Genomic DNA, 18,792 nt, shown 5'->3' with positions numbered 1-18,792 from the left:
TTCACATGCGTCCGTTCTGCCGGACCGGAGCCGGACCGGATCCGGGCCGGATCCGGACTCCGGCCTCCGTTCCAACATGCGCTATTTTTTGATCCGGCTCCTCCGGCAGCCGTATCCGGGGCGGAGCCGGACTGCACCATCCGGCCAAAACAAACCAATGGGAACCGGAGAGCGCACAACACACTGGCTGAGAAATCCGGATGTTCTACCCCACTTCCTATGCGGATTGTTGCGGCGATATTGGATGGGGACACATGGGCAAGCATTTTGGAGTGGAGCAGCACAGCTGGATCCGGATCCGGAGATGTTGGCAGCATGTCGCAGGTGGAGGTGAGTGCTAAACAGCAGAGGGCCTGATTCCACAGGTCCCCCTTCTGCTGACCTCCCAGACCCCAACATTTTTTTTGTTTTTTACGTTACTTTTGCCAAACGGATCCGGATCGCATCCTGATGAACACCTGATGCAACCTGACCGGATCCGGATCGGATCCGGATCAGAACCGTACGGTTCCGATCCGGATCCGGTCCGGATCCGGTCAGGTCATCCGGTCCGTTTGGCAAACAACCGCAAGTGTGAACGGGGCCTAAACCTTAAAAATAAATATAAAAACAGATTCTTACTTACCTCGGGAGGGGGAAGTCTCTGAATCCTAATTAAGGTTTCCCCATCTCCCTCAACCAGCCCGACTCAGCGCTGGCAGCCCCTGGACAAAAGTAATTTTACAGCAAAAACATTTTTCAACCCCTATATGTGACACAACCCTTGTGTGACCAGGCTGAAGTCCAGTAGACAGTTATAATTAGAGCCTGTTTTTATTGTATTCTGAAACCTGACCTTTCAATTGAGGCATTAATGTCCTTTCTCCACCTGTCTGACACCAGATTCGGTTTGGTAGGTGCCAGGAGTGTAACAAAAGTGGCATAATGGTGGGAATACACGGTATGTTTTTGCCGCTCAATTTCGTGCCCGATCGTTTTCCGTGCTCGATTTCGTGCCCGATTCTCTTAACTTCCATTCGTTTCCTTATCATTTCCTATTGTCCCCTATGCGAAATCGAGTGCGGAATCGATCCGGCAGGATATCGGACATGTCGGAAATTATCAATCGAGCCATCTTAATGGCTCAAAAATTGTGTATTCCCAGCATAAGTGTGACTGGAGGTGTGGCCAGGGAAGGTTTTACATCTGGGGAGCTCAATAGCACCACAAGTTCTTGTGCTCTAAACTCTGCCTTTCATCGAATCTGTAAATCCTAGCACTAGCTTGCCCTACAAACAATACAGATGTGCTTCCATTCCCTGGTCAGCCTGGCTTTTACTTCCCTCCCCTTTATCTGCTCACCACTGTACTGGAGCTACACTGATTTCACCACCCCAGCATGGCGATGGAGCATAGAGAGCTAGATAGGCTGACTGGGACTCCTCACCCTGGGGATAGGGATGTCAGTGCAGCTCTAGGATGCCTCTAGGCTAATGCCTATTGTGGCTAGTTCTAAATTTGACCCTGTGTATAGCAGATGGGTGTTGTTTGCCAACTTTTTTTTTGCTGAGAGTTGTCCTTGTACTTCATATGAGAAAGATATGCACTTCTATAAGATGTTCATTGGCATCAGTACCTTGAGTTTCTGCTGCACAAAGGCTATTTTTGCCTGAAGCCTCTTCTTTGTGTCTTGGGCCTCAGAAACCATCTTGAACTCTGCAACCAGCTGCCGGTTGTAAAATCTAACAATGCTGTGATGACGTTTCTCCAGCATCTGCAGGAACAGTGTGAAGAACCTGAGAAATATTCCTATTTCAATGGCTACTAATATGATGATAATGTCACTGCAGTCATTTGTTTCCCATAAACTTATGTGTCCATCAAGAGTGAGTATAAGGAGCGCTGGGTCTCTGATTCGAATCGCAACAAGGGCACTATCTGCACAGAGTTTGTATGTTTCCCCCATGTCTGCGTGGGTTTCTTCTGGCACTTCAATTTCCTCCCATATCCCAAAAACATACAGATTAATTGGCTTCCCCCTAAATTGACCTTAGACTGTGATACATAACTACACAATATAGACATATGACTATGGTAGGGATTGGATTGAGAGCCCCTCTGAGGGACAGTTAAGTGACAAGACAATATACTCTGTACAGCGGTGCGGAATATGTCGGCGCTATATAAATAATAATAATAATTATAAGAAGCATGCATGTAGGCAGCGTTGGCACATTTTCCACAGCACTGCACGGCCTTGGTGCCCATCATGCATCCTAGTGTATCCTGTGTCTCCCTAGAAGGGTTATGAGCTCTATGGCCCTGGTGTAAGGTAACATCTATCTGTCTTAGCATCATGTTGGTGCTAGTATGGAACGTTATGGGACAATCATATTTTAAGCTTTTATAGAACTGTTACATAGTTAGTTTGGTAGAAAAAAGACATTCGTCTATCAAGGACAACCCTGTTGCCGTTGTTTAGTTTAGCATTTCTTTTATTAGGTTGTTTTGTACTAATTTATTTATTGTGCCTTTGGCCACGCCTTTATCTTTCTACCTCATCTCTTACTTTTACTGTAGATTGTACACAAAGTAAATTCTGTATCAAGTATGTATGTTTGTCTTTTGTAATAAAAGCATTTCAACGGAACTGTCAGACCTGTTCTAATTTAGTTGTGTACCGTACCTCCTCTTTTGGTGCCCAGTGCCTCTATCCCTCTTTCTTCCTCATTTGTCCCTCTTTTGGGACTCATGTACAGATCTATGTAAATATATTTATTTTTCTTCTGAAATATGTGTTTCATAGACTCTAATTGTTATCTCCTTTAAATTGATATACTTCTTATTTTTAAATGTTAAAATGAAGGAGAACTAATGATGATAGAGAGGACAGTGTGATAAAACTGCATCTTTTGCTTCTGAATCCTTTCTGGTATCAGTGACTAGGGGTGTGGTTAGGGATGTGTCTTAAAGGAATACTTAAGTCAAAATAAAAAATGATTTTTACTCACCTGGGGCATCCCTCAGCCCCCTGAAGCTGTATGGTGCCCTCGCAGCCTCGCTCCGATCCTCCTGTCCCCACCGGCGGCTACTTCCGGGTTCGGCGGCTACTTCCGGGTTCGTTGACAGCCGTTATACGCTATAGCAGCATAGAGGGTGATATAGCAGTTGGGAACGCGGAGAATCACTCGCGTTCCCAGCCTGTCGGTGGCTGTCGCCGAACCCGGAAGTAGCCGCCGGCGGGGACAGGAGGATCGGAGCGAGGCTGCGAGGGCACCATACAGCTTCAGGGGGCTGAGGGATGCCCCAGGTGAGTAAAAATCATTTTTTTTATTTTGACTTAAGTATTCCTTTAAGGTGTCCCTCTTTTTATCTCAAAAAGTTTGGAGGTATGGTGTACTATTCCTACTGCTATGCTCTTGTGTGCTATGGCTGCATCCTTCAAAGTCAGGAGCTATGTATAATATAAGTGGACATTAGAGAGAGAGTGAGCAAAGCTAAAGGCTTCACTCCTCTCTTACAGGTATATGAATTTTGCTTCACTGCCTCCCTTTTCTATCATAATCAGTAACTAGAAGTCTGTGCTTTGCTTTGCTGACAGCATGAGACCCTGAATTTACTCATGCAAATAAGCTAAGTAGGAGATGGCCCATGGGTGATGGGCTAGATGGAGCTCTTTTGTTGCTGAATTGTTCAGACTAGCACATGATTACTTTACATTACATGCATAAATACTTACTGTCTAAATGTACAGTTTAGGTAAACATTGACTTTAAGAAGTCATATTGTAGCATCCAAAATCCCTCTGGCTGTATTTTTTGGACTATAAGACTCACTTTTTCTCTCCAAAAAGTGGGGGGAAAAAGTCACTGCGTCTTATAGTCCAAATGCAGGGAGTAAATGCCCGTCAATATGAACCTCTGACCCGCCGCAATGTCGGGGACTCCCTGTACTGTGCCCATGCAGAGGAGGTCATGGGAACAAATTAAGGACCCAGGGGGACACAAAGGGGCATGGAGGAGGACACAAGGGGGACACAAAAGGGCATAGATAAGGACACAAGGAGGACACAAAAGGGCATAGAGGAGGGCACAAGAAGGACACAAAAGGGCATAGCGGAGGACACAAGAAGGACAGAGGCGGACACGTGGGGGACACAGGAGGGCACAAGGGGGACAGAGGAGAACACAGAGAGACACAGGAGGTACAAGGGGGCATGAAGTACAAAGGGGGCATACTCCACAAGATGCCCCTTCACCATGGATGCACCAGGTTTAGTATATATGTTTTCCCCCTGGTTTTTGTCCTCTAAACCTAGGTGCATCTTATGGTCAGCAGCGTCTTATAGTCCGAAAAATACGGTAATTCAGGGTCCCTTTTTGAAGCAAAATCCGTTACCTCTATGTTCGTGTCACAAATCTCCATCCTCTGTAAAAGATTGCATAACTTATTATGAAGATGCTCCTTGTTGCCCAGGTTCTTGTCTTCAGAGAGTTTCTGTAACCTGAGCAGTTCATTTTTCATCCTCAGCAAATCACTTTCTACCCCTGTAAGTTTGCTGGATAGATGTTGCTTTTGCTCTTGTGATGCTCTCAGTTTGTCCCTTAGAAACCTCACTTCGTTGCTTTGTCTGTTTAGGAGCTTAGATAGACTGTTTTCTGGGCTTTCAAATTTCTCTAGCTCTTTTGTGTGTCGGTGCTGCAGGCGCATCAGTAATCTGTTTTCAGAGCTTTCTGACTCCAGCTCACGCTGAACATCGCACAATTTATTGGTGAATTCTTTAATTTTGTGGAGCCTTGCGGACAGGATCCGCTGTGTACCTTTATTGCTTGTTCTAACATCAGTAGGATGGGCCGGCTGGCGCTTGCAAAGTGGATGTCTCAGAGGAACTGGATTTCTCCATGAAAATCCCTTTTTGCCTGATTAACAAAAAAAAAAAAAAGAAAGAAAGAAAAAAAAGAAACCTTGCTTGAACAGAAAACTAGAAAGAAACAGATTAAAGATATAAAAAAAACTAAACATATCCAAAATATGATATGTCCAAGCCAGCATTGCCCTGCAGTCACCCAGTGCGCAACACTCCAACATGGTGACCATCACCAGATAAAACATACATCACTATCAATGTTCATTGAAAAACAGGAAAAGTTTGTACATGAAGGATAAAACAAATGCTCAGAGACCTTTGACAATGGTGCAAGGCCGAAACCGGTCGGGACCTGGAGATTGGGTATTACTTAGGTTGACATGCCACTGCATTGAGCACTTTATGTGCAAGTTGAGGATTTTATCTATATGAGGTTCCTGTTGTACAGGACCCACAATGTGAATATTTCTTTTATCCTTTATGTACAAAATAACATTTTTTTCCAGCTTTTTAATAAACACTGATAGCTATTTATGCTTTATCTGGTGATGTGGTTTTGGCCTGAAACTCCTGTGCAGGACAGATGGAGCGTGATAGTGCGTTATTTTTTTAATTGTCCCTTACTATCTCATTTGGTCCTACTTCGATTGCTTTTACCCAAATACAAAATGTATATTATCACCCTGGTGCATGCCTGTTACATCTGGTCTCATGCCCACCCTGGCCATAGGCATAGCTAAAAAATAATTTTCCAAAAAGACCTTGTAGTTTTTGAGAAAATCTATTTTAAAAAAGCAAAGAAAAAAATGTTTTTTAAACTTTGAAAAATGACAGTTTAAAAACCATTTTTCTTTGCATATTTAAAATCAATTTTCTCAAAAACTACAAGGTCTTTTTGAAAAAAAATTTTTTTTACTTGTACCCACTATTTTCCTTAAAGAGGAACTCCAGCCTAAACAAACATACTGTCATTAAGTTACATGAGTTTTGTTAATTAAAATAGATAGGTAATATAATCTCTTACCCACACTGTTTTAAAAGAACAGGCAAATGTTTGATTTCATGATGGCAGCTATCTTTTTGGTTGAAAGGAGGTGACAGGGAGCATGAGACACAGTTCCAACTGTCCTGTGTCCTGAGCACCTCTCCCAGTTGCTAGGCAACGTGAATAACAACATAGGAAATCCCATCATGCTCTGCACAGCATCAGAGAAAAAAAGCCCGGGCTTTTTTTCTTTGATGGGTGGAGCTTAGCTAAAAATGCAGCTAAAAATGATGCTTTGGTAAGAAAAACAAAGTTCTGATGCTGTGAAACTGTTAAAGAAACACCAAGCCTTTTCAGTTCTGCTGAGTAGATTTGTAGTCTGGAGGTTCACTTTAAAGAGGAACTCCAGTGAAAATAATGCAATAAAAAAAAGTGCTTCCTTTTAACAATACTTATGTATAAATGATTTAGTCAGTGTTTGCCCCATTGTAAAATCTTTTAAATCCCTGATTTACATTCTGACATTTATTACATGGTGACATTTTTACTGTTGGCAGGTGATGTAGCTGCTGCATGGTTTTTTGGCAGTTGGAAACAGCTGTAAACAGCTATTTCCCACAATGCAGCAAGGTTCAGACAGGAAACTGCCAGGAGTACCACGGTCCTCAGAGTTTCTTGTGGGAGGGGTTTCACCACAATATCAGTCATACAGCGCCCCCTGATGGTCTGTTTGTGAAAAGGAATAGATTTCTCATGTAAAAGGGGGTATCAGATACTGATTGGGATAAAGTTCAATTCTTGGTCGGAGTTTCCCTTTTAATATATGTAGCAATTTTGGTAGGACTAGCATGTATGGGGGATTTGCTAATAACCGCCAAAGTCGGCACAAAATTAAGAAAAATTACGCAGAATTATGTGAAATTATGAAATATTACTATTTCATATTAAATGAATAATGCTTTTCTCTGAAATTTAGCATTACGATTACGATGCATAATTGCACATGCGAAATTTCGACCCCCCACTGCAGGTGAGGACTGAAATCTTTCACCACTACAAGCTGGCAGATTTGATATAGGCTTTCTACCGCTTTCCAATTCCAACATTCATAGTTCAGTTTCATTATTGTGTCAGATCAAAAGGAAATGGTGTCATGCATGAAAACATAGTATCATTTCTCTTTGGGATAACTTGCTTACCTGTCAGTGGCACGTGATGCTGGATCTTAGTCTTCGTTGTCTTGGCAGGCGATTGGCTTATTATGGAGTCCTTTCTCCCAGAGTGTGACTTTTCCTCTTCAGCATTGTCAGAGTCATCTAAGGAAGAGTACTCATTGCAGGAGCTGCTGAAGGGGGTGTAATCCGGGGTGTAATCCGTCCCACTTGGGCTCTGTTTACTGCCATCACTGCTGGGATTTTGGCTAATGATGTTGGGGCTACTAGGAGGACTAGGGAGCCCCTCTCTTGTACAGTCTGTAGGATTGTGGTTGCCTCCTTCACCTGAATAGCCAGCATCCATTCTTTTGTGTGCTTAGCTGTGGAGTCAACAGGAATTCAATCACAAAAAATATGCCTGTTTAAAATCCTATCAGCAGCCATAGATCTAAATATATTTCATTAAATACTGTAGCAAACAGGTGCTCAAATATTCACCTAAATGTTGTGTGAAACGAAGGTTTTTCTGGCTAAAAAATTGAAATTTTGACTGCATGTCCAGCAGCAATAGGGTATAAGAAGAGCAGGTACAATCTCTGTTTGTGGAGCTACCACTGCTGAGATTGTGTCATCCTGCTCTTCAGACTGCAAAGGGGAAGGCTAAGATTGAATCTCTCTGAGAAGATTGCAGCCCATAGCAAAGACAAGAAGTGACAAGTGACCGCGCCCCGACTGGTAGCTCAAAAGTTATTTGTTTGAACACACACACACTTCCAGTCATCATGCAGGTTGAGAATAATTTATGTGCAAAAGAAATGTTTATTTTTTAAATCACATACAGTCCTTCTTTCTTCACTGTTTTTCTTTTGTATAAGAATAGAAGTATGCAAAGTGATAATTTAGAGATTGGGTTGGGTGTAAGTGCCAGTGCACATCTAAAAGCGCTAGCATAATCGCAAATGCTCAGCGCTTTTAGAAGTGATTTTTCTAAGCGATTCTAGGCATTTGTCTAGCGATTTTTTTTATTTATACCTAGCGATTTTTGGAGAATTTTTGCGTATCAATTTTTTTAATACAGTACAGCTGCTAGTGTACTGGTTTTGTAACAAAAATGCTTGGAAAATCGCTCTGGTCTAGCGTTTGTAGAGTGATTTTCCACTTTCTTATACTTAACATTGAGGCTGAATCTCCTCAGAAATGCTGCTATCACATCGCTCTGGTGTGATCCATCCCATTCAAATACATTAGCCAAATGCTTTTCAAAGCGCTAGCATTTTTAAAAGCGCTCAAACGCTCTTGGTGTGCACTTGGGGAAGATTCATTTATTTACAGTATATAAATGTTTATATCAGTCCCAACTCCCAGCTGCAATGACTTGTGCTACAGCCTACTACAGGTCTCTCTACTACAAAGCCATAGCTCCCAACTGTCCCTCTTTTGGAGGGACAGTCCCTTTTTGGGAACCCTGTCCCCCTGTCCCTCTTTCTTCCTCATTTGTCCCTCTTTCAGGAGTGATGTACAGATCTGTTTAAATTTATGTATTTTATCTACTGAAAAATGTGTTTCATTGACTGGCAAAGTTGCTAGTATAGTAATTATGCAGGTAGTAAAAAGTTTTGCAAAAATGACACCTTTTGAATGGCTAACTGATAGAGGTAAATTATGCAAACTTTCTGGGATCTAGTCCCCTGGCCTTCTTCAAGCATAAAAGGTATTACTTTAAAAAAACGTTGTATTTTCTACCTACTTAATTTGTTTGGCTAACACAGTACAGAAACTTTTTTGCTACTAGTATAGTAATGAAACTTCTTTCAGATTGGTTGCTGTAATTTACTAACCCTTGCACATCTCCCTGCTTTTTACCTTCCTTTTGTGTCAGCATCCATCTCCGAGATGGACGCCAACACTTGTATAATGCGAGTACGCATCTGAATCCCTATAGCTGTGTGCCATGCACGGCTATGGAGATTCAGATCCGGCATCCCAAAAAAGCTGCTAGCATAATTTTGTTAACCCTTCCCAACACATTTAGAAGCAGCCTATTCATTTCAGTAGGACTGAACTGGATCAACTGAATCAGTAGTGAGTGACCAGTGGTGTCAGAGCCGGGACAAGGTCCTCTGGCACCCAAGGCTGAGACACCAAAGTGCGCCCCTCTATGCCCCCCACCCCAGCTGTCACACACTGATTGCTATTAGACTAAGAGGTACCCCAGTTCCCCCAACTCCCCCAACACCTTAATCTCTAGTTATCTGGCTTGCAGTCAGTGCCATGCATCCCTTTTTCTTATTTCTCTCTGATTCCAACACAATAGGGGAATGATAGGTGAGTGAGTTGTGCACCCCCTCCTATACTGCGCCCTGAGGCTGGAGCCTCTCTGGCCTCTGCCTCGGCTCTGAGTGGTGTATCTAGAGGCATGCAGGCATGGCTTGTGCCATAGGTGCCACAGCACCATGGGTGCCATGCCTGCTTCTGTGCTGCACCGCCATGCCTGCCCCATGCCTCCCCGTCACTCACACCACAGATCAGATTCCTTATGTTATATAAATATAATAATAATCCTACCTAATAAAACGCAAGTGTCTCTACGTCCCATGTCCCTGTGTGTGTGTTTATTTGCAGTGCGCATGTGCAGGGGCGCAGAGACACTGAGGAGAGCTGGGTAAAGACGCTTCAGGAGACCAGGAGTGGCGTGTGCGCGCATGTGGGTGTGCGAATGCGCGTGCAGCGGATGAGCGGTGACAGACTTAAGAGAGGGGAAGATATTTCCAAAAAAGTAACTTCAGCAATATCCTGAGACAAAAAAACAAAACACAGGCAACCATAATTAGAGTAGAGGGATGCTTCAAAGTGACCCCGAGGTGAGAGTGATACAGGGCCGGATTTACCATAAGGCACTGTAAACACATGGTGCCTGATGATGGAAAGGCGCCTCAGTCCCCTACCCAGAATCTGGCTACTTAATGCTAAGGGACACTTGTAGCTACCTGTGACGGGCAAGGGAAGTAAGGTAGAAGTGACAGATGGGCCAGCCAGCGGTGCAGTTAAGCAGGGTGGAGGGGGGGGGGGGGTTGTAGGTTCATGGAGGGTGAAGTGTAAGGTGCCAGGACATCCGTGCCTATAGGCTCCTGTGATGTAAATCCGGACCTGGAGTGGTATGAAGATTGCCATATGTCTTTCCTTTTAAACAATACCAATTGCCTGGCAGCCCTGCTGATCTATTTGGCTGCAGTAGTGTCTGAATAACACCAGGAACAAGCATGCAGCTAATCTTGTCAGATCTGACAATAATGTCAGAAACACCTGATCTGCATATGCTTGTTCAGGGGTTCAGGGTCTATGGCTAAAAGTATTGGAGGAAGAGGATCAGCAGGACAGCCAGGTAACTATTGTTTAAAAGGAAATAAATATGGCAACCTCCATAAAACTCTCACCTCGGGTTCACTTTCATACCCGATTTTCAGTCTCCACTTATAATGTGCATTCTTGTGTATCATGGTGGCACTTGCTAAATAAAAAGAATAATATTAGCAAGAAAGCATTTAGTAATTCCAATAATAACACTATAAATATTGTTGTATTCAATTTATTATTATTATTGTTGTTATTGTTATTATTATTATGATCATCAGATCTGCTTCATCTAATCTATGACTTATTACTCTAAAACTGAAACAAATAGTCTTCATAAGACGCAGAATCCTGAGCACAGGGTGACCGCCCAGCTGAGCTACCACAATTCTTCATCTCTCATTACCTGCGCTGAGCCCGCTTCCTCCAACTCTCTCCAACAGATGTTGTCTTTGGCAAAAAAAAGCATCTTGTTGCTAGGGAGACAGTGAACCAAAGCATCAGCTAAGCATGCTGGGTGGTGTAGTTCCTGGAGCTAGGACTCCATCTTGTGGCCACAGGAGCAGACACAGTCTATTGTGCCTCGTTACTGATAACGCTACTGTGCTGCTGGCTTATACGGTATATTTCATCTAAGCTTTTGTGAAAATGAATTGTCATAGTATTTTTCATAAAGGCAAATGTCTACTAATATCTGCAATTTGCATGTCATCTAGTATAAAAAAAAAGGCAGAAATTAAAAATGTCTTTTGTGGATTATTTTTTTTAAATAGGATTACATTCTTTTTAAATGGATCTTACTTACATGTCCTTCATAAGCAAGAAATCGGGCTACCAAATTTCTGCAATAAACAGATTAGCTGCAAAGGTCAATAACCCACAGCAACTAGTTTGAGATTGTCCTCATGTAAAGAATAAATGTAATGCACACATACTGTAAGATGGCAGACCATGTGGTAAGAGGTTACTTTGTAAGGTTGTTGGATCACTAAGACATATTAGATATTTACATAGTCCCACTGATGTACAGATCTATGTAAATATATGTATTTTTTCTACAAAAAATGTGTTTAATTGACTCATAACTTTATTCCCAACCTTTAAATTGATATATTTCTTATTTTCAAATGTTAATATGAAGGAAAACTACGTATGATAGAAAAGACTAGCGTGGTTTGAATTATGAAATAACATATTTTTCCTATGAAATCTTTATGGTATGCGTGACTAGGGGTGTGTCAGGGGCCTGATTAGGAGTGTGGAAGGGGTGTGGTTTAAGTGTCCCTCTTTCTTCTCTCAAAACGTTGGAAGGTATGGATGGATGTATGATGTGTGATTGTATTGGATCTGTGCTCTGCATGAAGGGTTTACACATGCACATTTGCAAGTACCATGACATTTTGGAATGGCAGTTCCATGACATTTTGGAATGTTGCCCTTTGTATCCTTTGAGACTCTTTGATGTCTGCTTTTCTGATTTTTCCATAAAGACATGCTCTAGTATTAGCACCCCTACAACTGCAGCCACATGTACTATACAGTGGGATGCGAAAGTTTGGGCAACCTTGTTAATTGTCATGATTTTTCTGTATAAATCGTTGGTTGATACAATAAAAAATGTCAGTTTAATATATCATATAGGAAACACACACAGTGATATTTGAGAAGTGAAGTTTATTGGATTTGCAGAAAGTGCGCAATAATTGTTTAAACAAAATTAGGCAGGTGCATAAATTTGGGCACGGTTGTCATTTTATTGATTCCAAAACCTCTAGAACTAATTATTGGAACTCAAATTGGCATAGTAAGCTCAGTGACCTCTGACCTACATACACAGGTGAATCCAATTATGAGAAAGAGTATTTAAGGGGGTCAATTGTACGTTTCCGTCCTCTTTTTTTTTATTTTCTCTGAAGAGTAGCAACATGGGGGTCTCAAAACAACTTTCAAATGACCTGAAGACAAAGATTGTTCACCATCATGGTTTAGGGGAAGGATACAGAAAGCTGTCTCAGAGATTTTAGTTGTCTGTTTCCGCAGTTAGGAACATATTAAGGAAATGGAAGACCACAGGCTCAGTTCAAGTTAAGGCTCGAAGTGGCAGACCAAGAAAAATCTCAGATAGACAGAAACGACGAATGGTGAGAACAGTCAGAGTCAACCCACAAACCAGCACCAAAGACCTACAACATCATCTTGCTGCAGATGGAGTCACTGTGCATCGTTCAACCATTCAGCGCACTTTACACAAGGAGATGCTGTATGCGAGAGTGATGCAGAGGAAGCCTTTTCTCCATCCACAGCACAAACAGAGCCGCTTGAGGTATGCTAAAGCACATTTGGACAAGCCAGCTTCATTTTGGAATAAGATGCTCAGGACTGATGAAACTAAAATTGAGTTATTTGGGCATAACAAGGAGTCTTATGCATGGAGGAAAAAGAACACAGCATTCCAAGAAAACCACCTGCTACCTACCGTAAAATATGGTGGTGGTTCTATCATGCTGTGGGGCTGTGTGGCCAGTGCAGGGACTGGGAATCTTGTCATAGTTGAGGGACGCATGGATTCCACTCAGTATCCGCAGATTCTGGAGCTCAATGTCCAGGAATCAGTGACAAAGCTGAAGCTGCGCCCGGGCTGGGTCTTTCAACAAGACAACGACCATAAACACTGCTCAAAATCCACTAAAGCAGGCCATACACTGGCTCGATTCCCGGCCGTTTCGACAGCAGATTCGATTCTGGGATCGAATCTGCTGCCAATCGTTCGTGGTAAACGCAGCCGCCGATCCGATTTCCTCTCGAAATCGGATCAGTCCGTCGATCGCGGCGTGCGGGAAATTACCCTCGATCGCCCGCGGGTAAAGTGCGCGTCGCTAGCGGCGGCCGATCCGATCAAGTATACATTACCTGAGGCTGGCTCCCGGGCGTCTTCTCCGCACTGCACGGCTCTGTTCCGGCTCCATCCATCCCGGCGCTTCCTGTGTCACTGCAGTGACCAGGAAGTTCAAATAGAGGGCGCTCTATTTGAACTTCCTGGTCACGGAGTAACACAGGAAGCGCCGTAATGGAGCCGGAACAGAGCCGTGCAATGCGGAGAAGAGGACCCGGAGCCAGCATCAGGTAATGCATACGGGGGGGGGGGGGGGGGGGGGCAGGCGGCAGAAGCAGCTCAGCAGATGGTGAATCGGTTTCAGGCTGAAATCGATTCACAATCTGTTTGCAGTAAAGGCAGCCATACGATCCCTCTCTGATCAGATTCGATCAGATAGGGATCTGTCAGCTGGTCGATCTAATGGCACATCGACCAGTGTATGGCCACCTTAAGGCATTCATTTAGAGGAACAAGTATAACATTCTGGAATGGCCATCTCAGTCCCCAGACCTGAATATAATTGAAAATCTGTGGTGTGAGTTAAAGAGAGATGTCCATGCTCGGAAGCCATCAAACCTGAATGAACTAGAGATGTTTAGTAAAGAGGAATGGTCCGAAATACCTTCAACCGGAATCCAGACTCTCATTGGAACCTACAGGAAGCGTTTAGAGGCTGTAATTTCTGAAAACGAGGATCTACTAAATATTGATTTCATTTTTTTTTTCTAATTTTCTTTAAACAATTATTGCGTACTTTCTGTAAATCCAATAAACTTCATTTCACTTCTCAAATATTACTGTGTGTGTCTCCTATATGATATATTTAACTGACATTTTCTATCGTAACAACCAACGATTTATACAGGAAAATCATGACGATTAACAAGGTTGCCCAAACTTTTTCAGCCCACTGTATATGCCCCCTAGTGTGGTCTTAGATGTTATCGGATTTTTGTGTTATACAGTAGTATCACTTTTATAGTAAACTCCAAGGGACCAGGAAAAGTAGTATACTATATCAGAAGTTTACTTTATCAGAATTGGTCATACATTGTATATTTATATAGATGCGTTTGCTGGGACTGGAGGACTGAGTGTACTAAATCCAGAAGTTTACTATATCAGAGTTTACTATAACAAGATTCTACTGTATCGTGTCGTGATGCTTTAAAATTTTTTACTCATATTACCAGTAAAACTTGATATTTTGTTGGAATTAAAATGATCTGCACCCCACAGTAACCATTTCTCTGGCAGTGAGGGGGGAAAGGATGTTTCCTGCCAAATTACTCATTTAGAGACCAGCTATGTGCAATAAGAGAGGCAACTCTGTTGTCTAACACTACTGGGCTCCTGCACTGGCAACTCAATTTCACAATAAAAAGGTGCAACAAACACCATCACCACTAGCTGGCACCCAAAGCATAGGGTTAAAGTGGCCTATGCCTAGAAATTGCCCTGGTGTAGCGCTTATAATTCACTTGTAATTTAAATCTCGCATCTTTGAGTATTAAGAAGGAAGTAGTGCCCTTCCGTGCCTGAGTTCCAGGGAATTCGTGAGAATGACAGCCCCCCCCCCATCAGGCATTCGGCAAAAAATCCTCTGTACTATTCCGTTAGTCGGGCGCAACTGAGCTAAGTAATGTACCGATTCATGTTTTTACTGGCTCCCCGAGAGTCATTCGCCGTAAGAAACAAGCAGAGCGGGGAGGCTGCAGACATTGCTTCTGCCAGCACCCACTCTGCAAGAACGAACGGCAGGATTCCCTGCCGCGACGAACGACTCTGGGGGGACACGCATGTCCCCGGCTGCCAGTATTGTACAGGAGAGAGGCAGGGGGAGGAGAGAAAGCCGAAGCCGGTGGCTTCATCTGTTACATTGCTGCCGGCTTAATTTAATAATTAATAATTAATTTAATTCAATTAACTCACTTTTGATAAATTTGTCCGCAGTGAGACGGCCAGTAAAAACATGAATCGGTACATTACTTACAGTAGCTCAGTTGCGCCCGACTAATGGAATAGTACCAAATCCTCTGCCACACCCAATAAGCTGAAACTCACCTCCAGAGTCCGATGTGGCGAGGCATGTGCTATATTGACAAGTACCAGTGAGAGGAGCTGTTAGTTGGAGGCTGGAGGCAGCGCGTACGTTAAAAAAGGGCGTCGGGAAAAAAGGGCGCAGGGTTTTAAACGATAAGCATGAATAACATTTAAAAAAAAATTGTGCTATATTTCGTTTAAAATAACGTTTTAAAAAAATATTGTGCTGTTTTTCGTTTAAATATAATGTTTTAAAAAAATATTGTACTGTTTTTCGTTTAAAAATAATGTTTAAAAAATTATAAATCATTAAATAATGTGTAATCATGATAAGCAGTTATAAAACATTAAAAGTCTCCGGGCGCCGCTTGTAAAACGTTATTTTTCTCTGGCTCCCTTTTTTCCTGTTGGGCACCCATTAAACGATATTTATTATGGGAGTGAATGGCGGCGCCCTTTTTGTCCACCTGCCTCATGCACTGCCTCCGGAGGCAGCAGTTCATCCAAAGCAAGGACACCTACAAGATGCAGAGCCAACTGTGGCCAATGGGGAGAGCCCGTACTAAAACTCTATGCTTGATTTTTACCTGATTCATGTGCGTGTAATACCCTTTTTTACATACTTTTTTGCAAATTACAAAGTTGCATCATCATGCTATAAGATGTTTTTTTTTTAGGTTCATGGAAATCATTGGTTTCTCTGCTTCAAGATTCTCTGCTTGGATTAATCAGGTCTGTTATGGTCGGGGGTGACCTAGGAATATCCACAACACGTTGTCAGACCCTGGTCGTCTATACATTTGTTGAGTTTCACCAAGATGGGTGTGGTGGAGACAGGGCCGGTTCTAGACTTTTTGCTTCCTGAGGCAAACTTGTAAGGATGCCCCCCTCACCCGGTTTGGAATGATCGCACAGCACCCGACAATTTACTCTGCTTCCTTTAATGTTCTCACATGACATGCTGCAGCTCAACACAATAGCACACTGGCTGGCTGTGGGTCTGTGACAAACAAACTGCTCACCCTCAGCCACTCTATTCCTCCTCAGGAAGGTTCACACAGTACACAAATACTGTCCCTGAAATCTCTGTGCCTGATGCAAATGTTTCACCTTACTTCATGAGCGAACCGGCCCTGGGTGGAGGATTTCTTGCCGAATGTTGGAACATTCCATTTCTGTCGGAACAGTGCAAGCTATTGAGCACTAGAATGGCGCCAATATTGAACAATTTTTTATTTTTTTTCCATTCCAGTATCTGGTGTCCCACGCACTCCTTCTTCACCAAACAATAGTTGCTGAACTTTTCAAGCTCATGGAACATGATGTCATCACCATGCTGTCATAAAGCACAAGTACTGTACATAGGAAAACGTAGGTCAGACAGACAGCGAGTAAAAAGGATAAAGAGGAGCCAAGCAGATAGCAATTACAAGCATGGCCATTCAAATCTCTGTATGAGAGTGGAGGGCTGATCATTAATGTGAAGGCTCTATAACATTCAGCAGTGTAATATAAAACGTTGTAATAGGGATCAGTATAATATGATACACTAATCGGCAGTAGCATAATACGCAGCACTATTATAGGGGGAACAGTGTATCAAGGAGCATGATAATAAGAGACATTATAAAATGAGGCACTATAATGGCAGATTGATCGTCCTATAACATCTCTTGGTTAGGCTGTATTAATTCTAGTTGACGCTACTCCACGTAATTTTATACTGTTTTTGGATGCTCTTGCTTCGGGTCCCTCCTTGCTTCCTAAAGCGGATCCGAGATGAAAGTCTAACTATAACAAGTAACTTGTCTATATATCTTATCTAAAGTTTAGATTACACAGCAAATCTAGCTGCAAACAGCTTTAATAGAAAATGATTATTTCTTCCTGTGATACAATGTCAGCAGCCATGTTGTTTGTAAACATTACACAGAGGCAGGCTTATCTGTATCTTGAGCACTCAGCCTGTGAAAAAAACCTAATCCCCCCTCCTCCCCTCTGCCTCTGAAATCAATGGCTAGTAACACCTCCTTCTCCTCCTGCCCAGACTGAGCTCCCATGAGCCCTTGCTACTGCCAAGGCTCTCTGAAAACCTGTGGGCGTGGTCTATTTAGTTTATAGGGAATTAGAGTATTAAAACAAAAACAAAAAAGTATTTGGCTTGAGGAATGCCCTATAAACAATAGGAAAGGAACACAATTATGCAATGAGTAAAAGTTAACCTCGGACCACTTTAAGGGTGATACTGTCTAAACTAATTACCTTTATATGGGGCAGGTCGTGTCCGTGGGTAGCTAGATCCACGTTGTATTTGCATGAACAGAGAGGAATTCTGGGAGTCCCCAACCTGACTCATTATTACCAGGCAACCAAGCCTTCTCACCTAGTTGATTTTTTTAAAGGAACCCAGATGCCCAATTGGATATTGCTTGAAATACCAGCAGCCACGCCCAAATCAATGCAGACCCCATTTTGGCCCCACCTCTTTGGAGGTAGTGTTTAGGCATTGCCTTAGCGTTTGAGATTCTGGCAGGTTCTCAAAAAGGCTTCTGTCCCCATGTTTACCACTGATGTCAATATTGGATTGTTCCCACCTGGGGCTTAGAGCCCAGCTGCCTTCCGCTGGTGGAGAGATCACAAGACAGAGAGAATACTAGATTTAACTGGCGCCTCTGGGGCCCATACCTGGGAAAATCTGAAAGAGCAGTTTGAAATTCCTGACCACGAGCAGTTTTGCTACTAGAAATGGCCTGAAACGGTTTGCCGGGGATCAGTTCCTGGTGAATTTCGGCTGTTCGCGTTCTCAGCAAACTGCAAACATATGGTGTGTTCGACCCGCCCCTATACATCATGGGAATGCATTCGACATTATTATGTTAAAACAACTTTACCATTAGCATTAACTTAACACTAATAAATAAAAACACAAACCATGTTTTGGCATTTAAACAGGCTGCGGCCCATTGTTTATTGGCGGTTAACACAACCTAACTTTATTCGTAGAACTCGGATTGTAATTTAAAGAGAACCCGAGGTGTGTTTAAAGTATGTTATCTGCATACAGAGGCTGGATCTGCCTATACAGCCCAGCATCTGTTGCTATCCCAAACCCCACTAAGGTCCCCCTGCACTCTGCAATCCCTCATAAATCACAGCCGTGCTGTGAGGCTGTGTTTACATCTGTAGTGTCAGTCTCAGCTGCCCCCCCCCCCGCCTCCTGCATAGCTCCGGTCCCTGCCCCGTCCCTTCCCTCCAACCAGCAGGGAGGGAAGGGATGCAGGCGGGGACTGGAGTTCTGCAGGAGGCGGGGAGAGCAGCAGACTGACACTATAGAGATAAACACAGCCAGCTCTGACAAGCTGTGTGTCAGCAGCGTGGCTGTGATTTATGAGGGATTGCAGAGTGCAGGGGGACCTTAGGGGGGTTTGGGATAGCAACAGAGGCTGGGCTGTATAGGCAGATCCATCCTCTGTATGCAGATAATATTCTTCAAACCCACCTCGGGTTCTCTTTAACACACACACTTCTTAACCAATAA

General features: G+C 43.1%; 2 protein-coding genes across 3 annotated transcripts in view; one reads left to right on the top strand and one right to left on the bottom strand.

Annotated features, from left to right (window-relative positions):
- Window positions 1-10,842, bottom strand: part of LOC137547134 (lebercilin-like protein) — a 32,758-nt gene extending 21,916 nt beyond the window's left edge. For both annotated transcript variants that reach the window (XM_068270369.1, XM_068270370.1), the window contains exons 1-4: window positions 10,743-10,842; window positions 7,031-7,365; window positions 4,378-4,898; window positions 1,616-1,753 (exon numbers count right to left, since the gene is read on the bottom strand). In XM_068270369.1, coding sequence (XP_068126470.1) covers window positions 1,616-1,753; window positions 4,378-4,898; window positions 7,031-7,349 — 978 coding nt within the window. In that variant the 5' untranslated portion in view covers window positions 7,350-7,365; window positions 10,743-10,842. The remainder of the gene's footprint in view (window positions 1-1,615; window positions 1,754-4,377; window positions 4,899-7,030; window positions 7,366-10,742) is intronic.
- SH3BGR (SH3 domain binding glutamate rich protein) overlaps window positions 10,830-18,792 on the top strand; it is a 110,052-nt gene continuing 102,089 nt past the window's right edge. Inside the window, exon 1 of the mRNA XM_068270371.1 lies at window positions 10,830-10,957. Coding sequence (XP_068126472.1) covers window positions 10,847-10,957 — 111 coding nt within the window. The 5' untranslated portion in view covers window positions 10,830-10,846. The remainder of the gene's footprint in view (window positions 10,958-18,792) is intronic.

The sequence above is a fragment of the Hyperolius riggenbachi genome, chromosome 2 (genome assembly GCF_040937935.1).
Source record: "Hyperolius riggenbachi isolate aHypRig1 chromosome 2, aHypRig1.pri, whole genome shotgun sequence".
Lineage (NCBI taxonomy): Eukaryota > Metazoa > Chordata > Amphibia > Anura > Hyperoliidae > Hyperolius > Hyperolius riggenbachi.
Note: the sequence above shows the minus strand (reverse complement) of the source record. Positions and strands in the feature narration are given on the sequence as shown.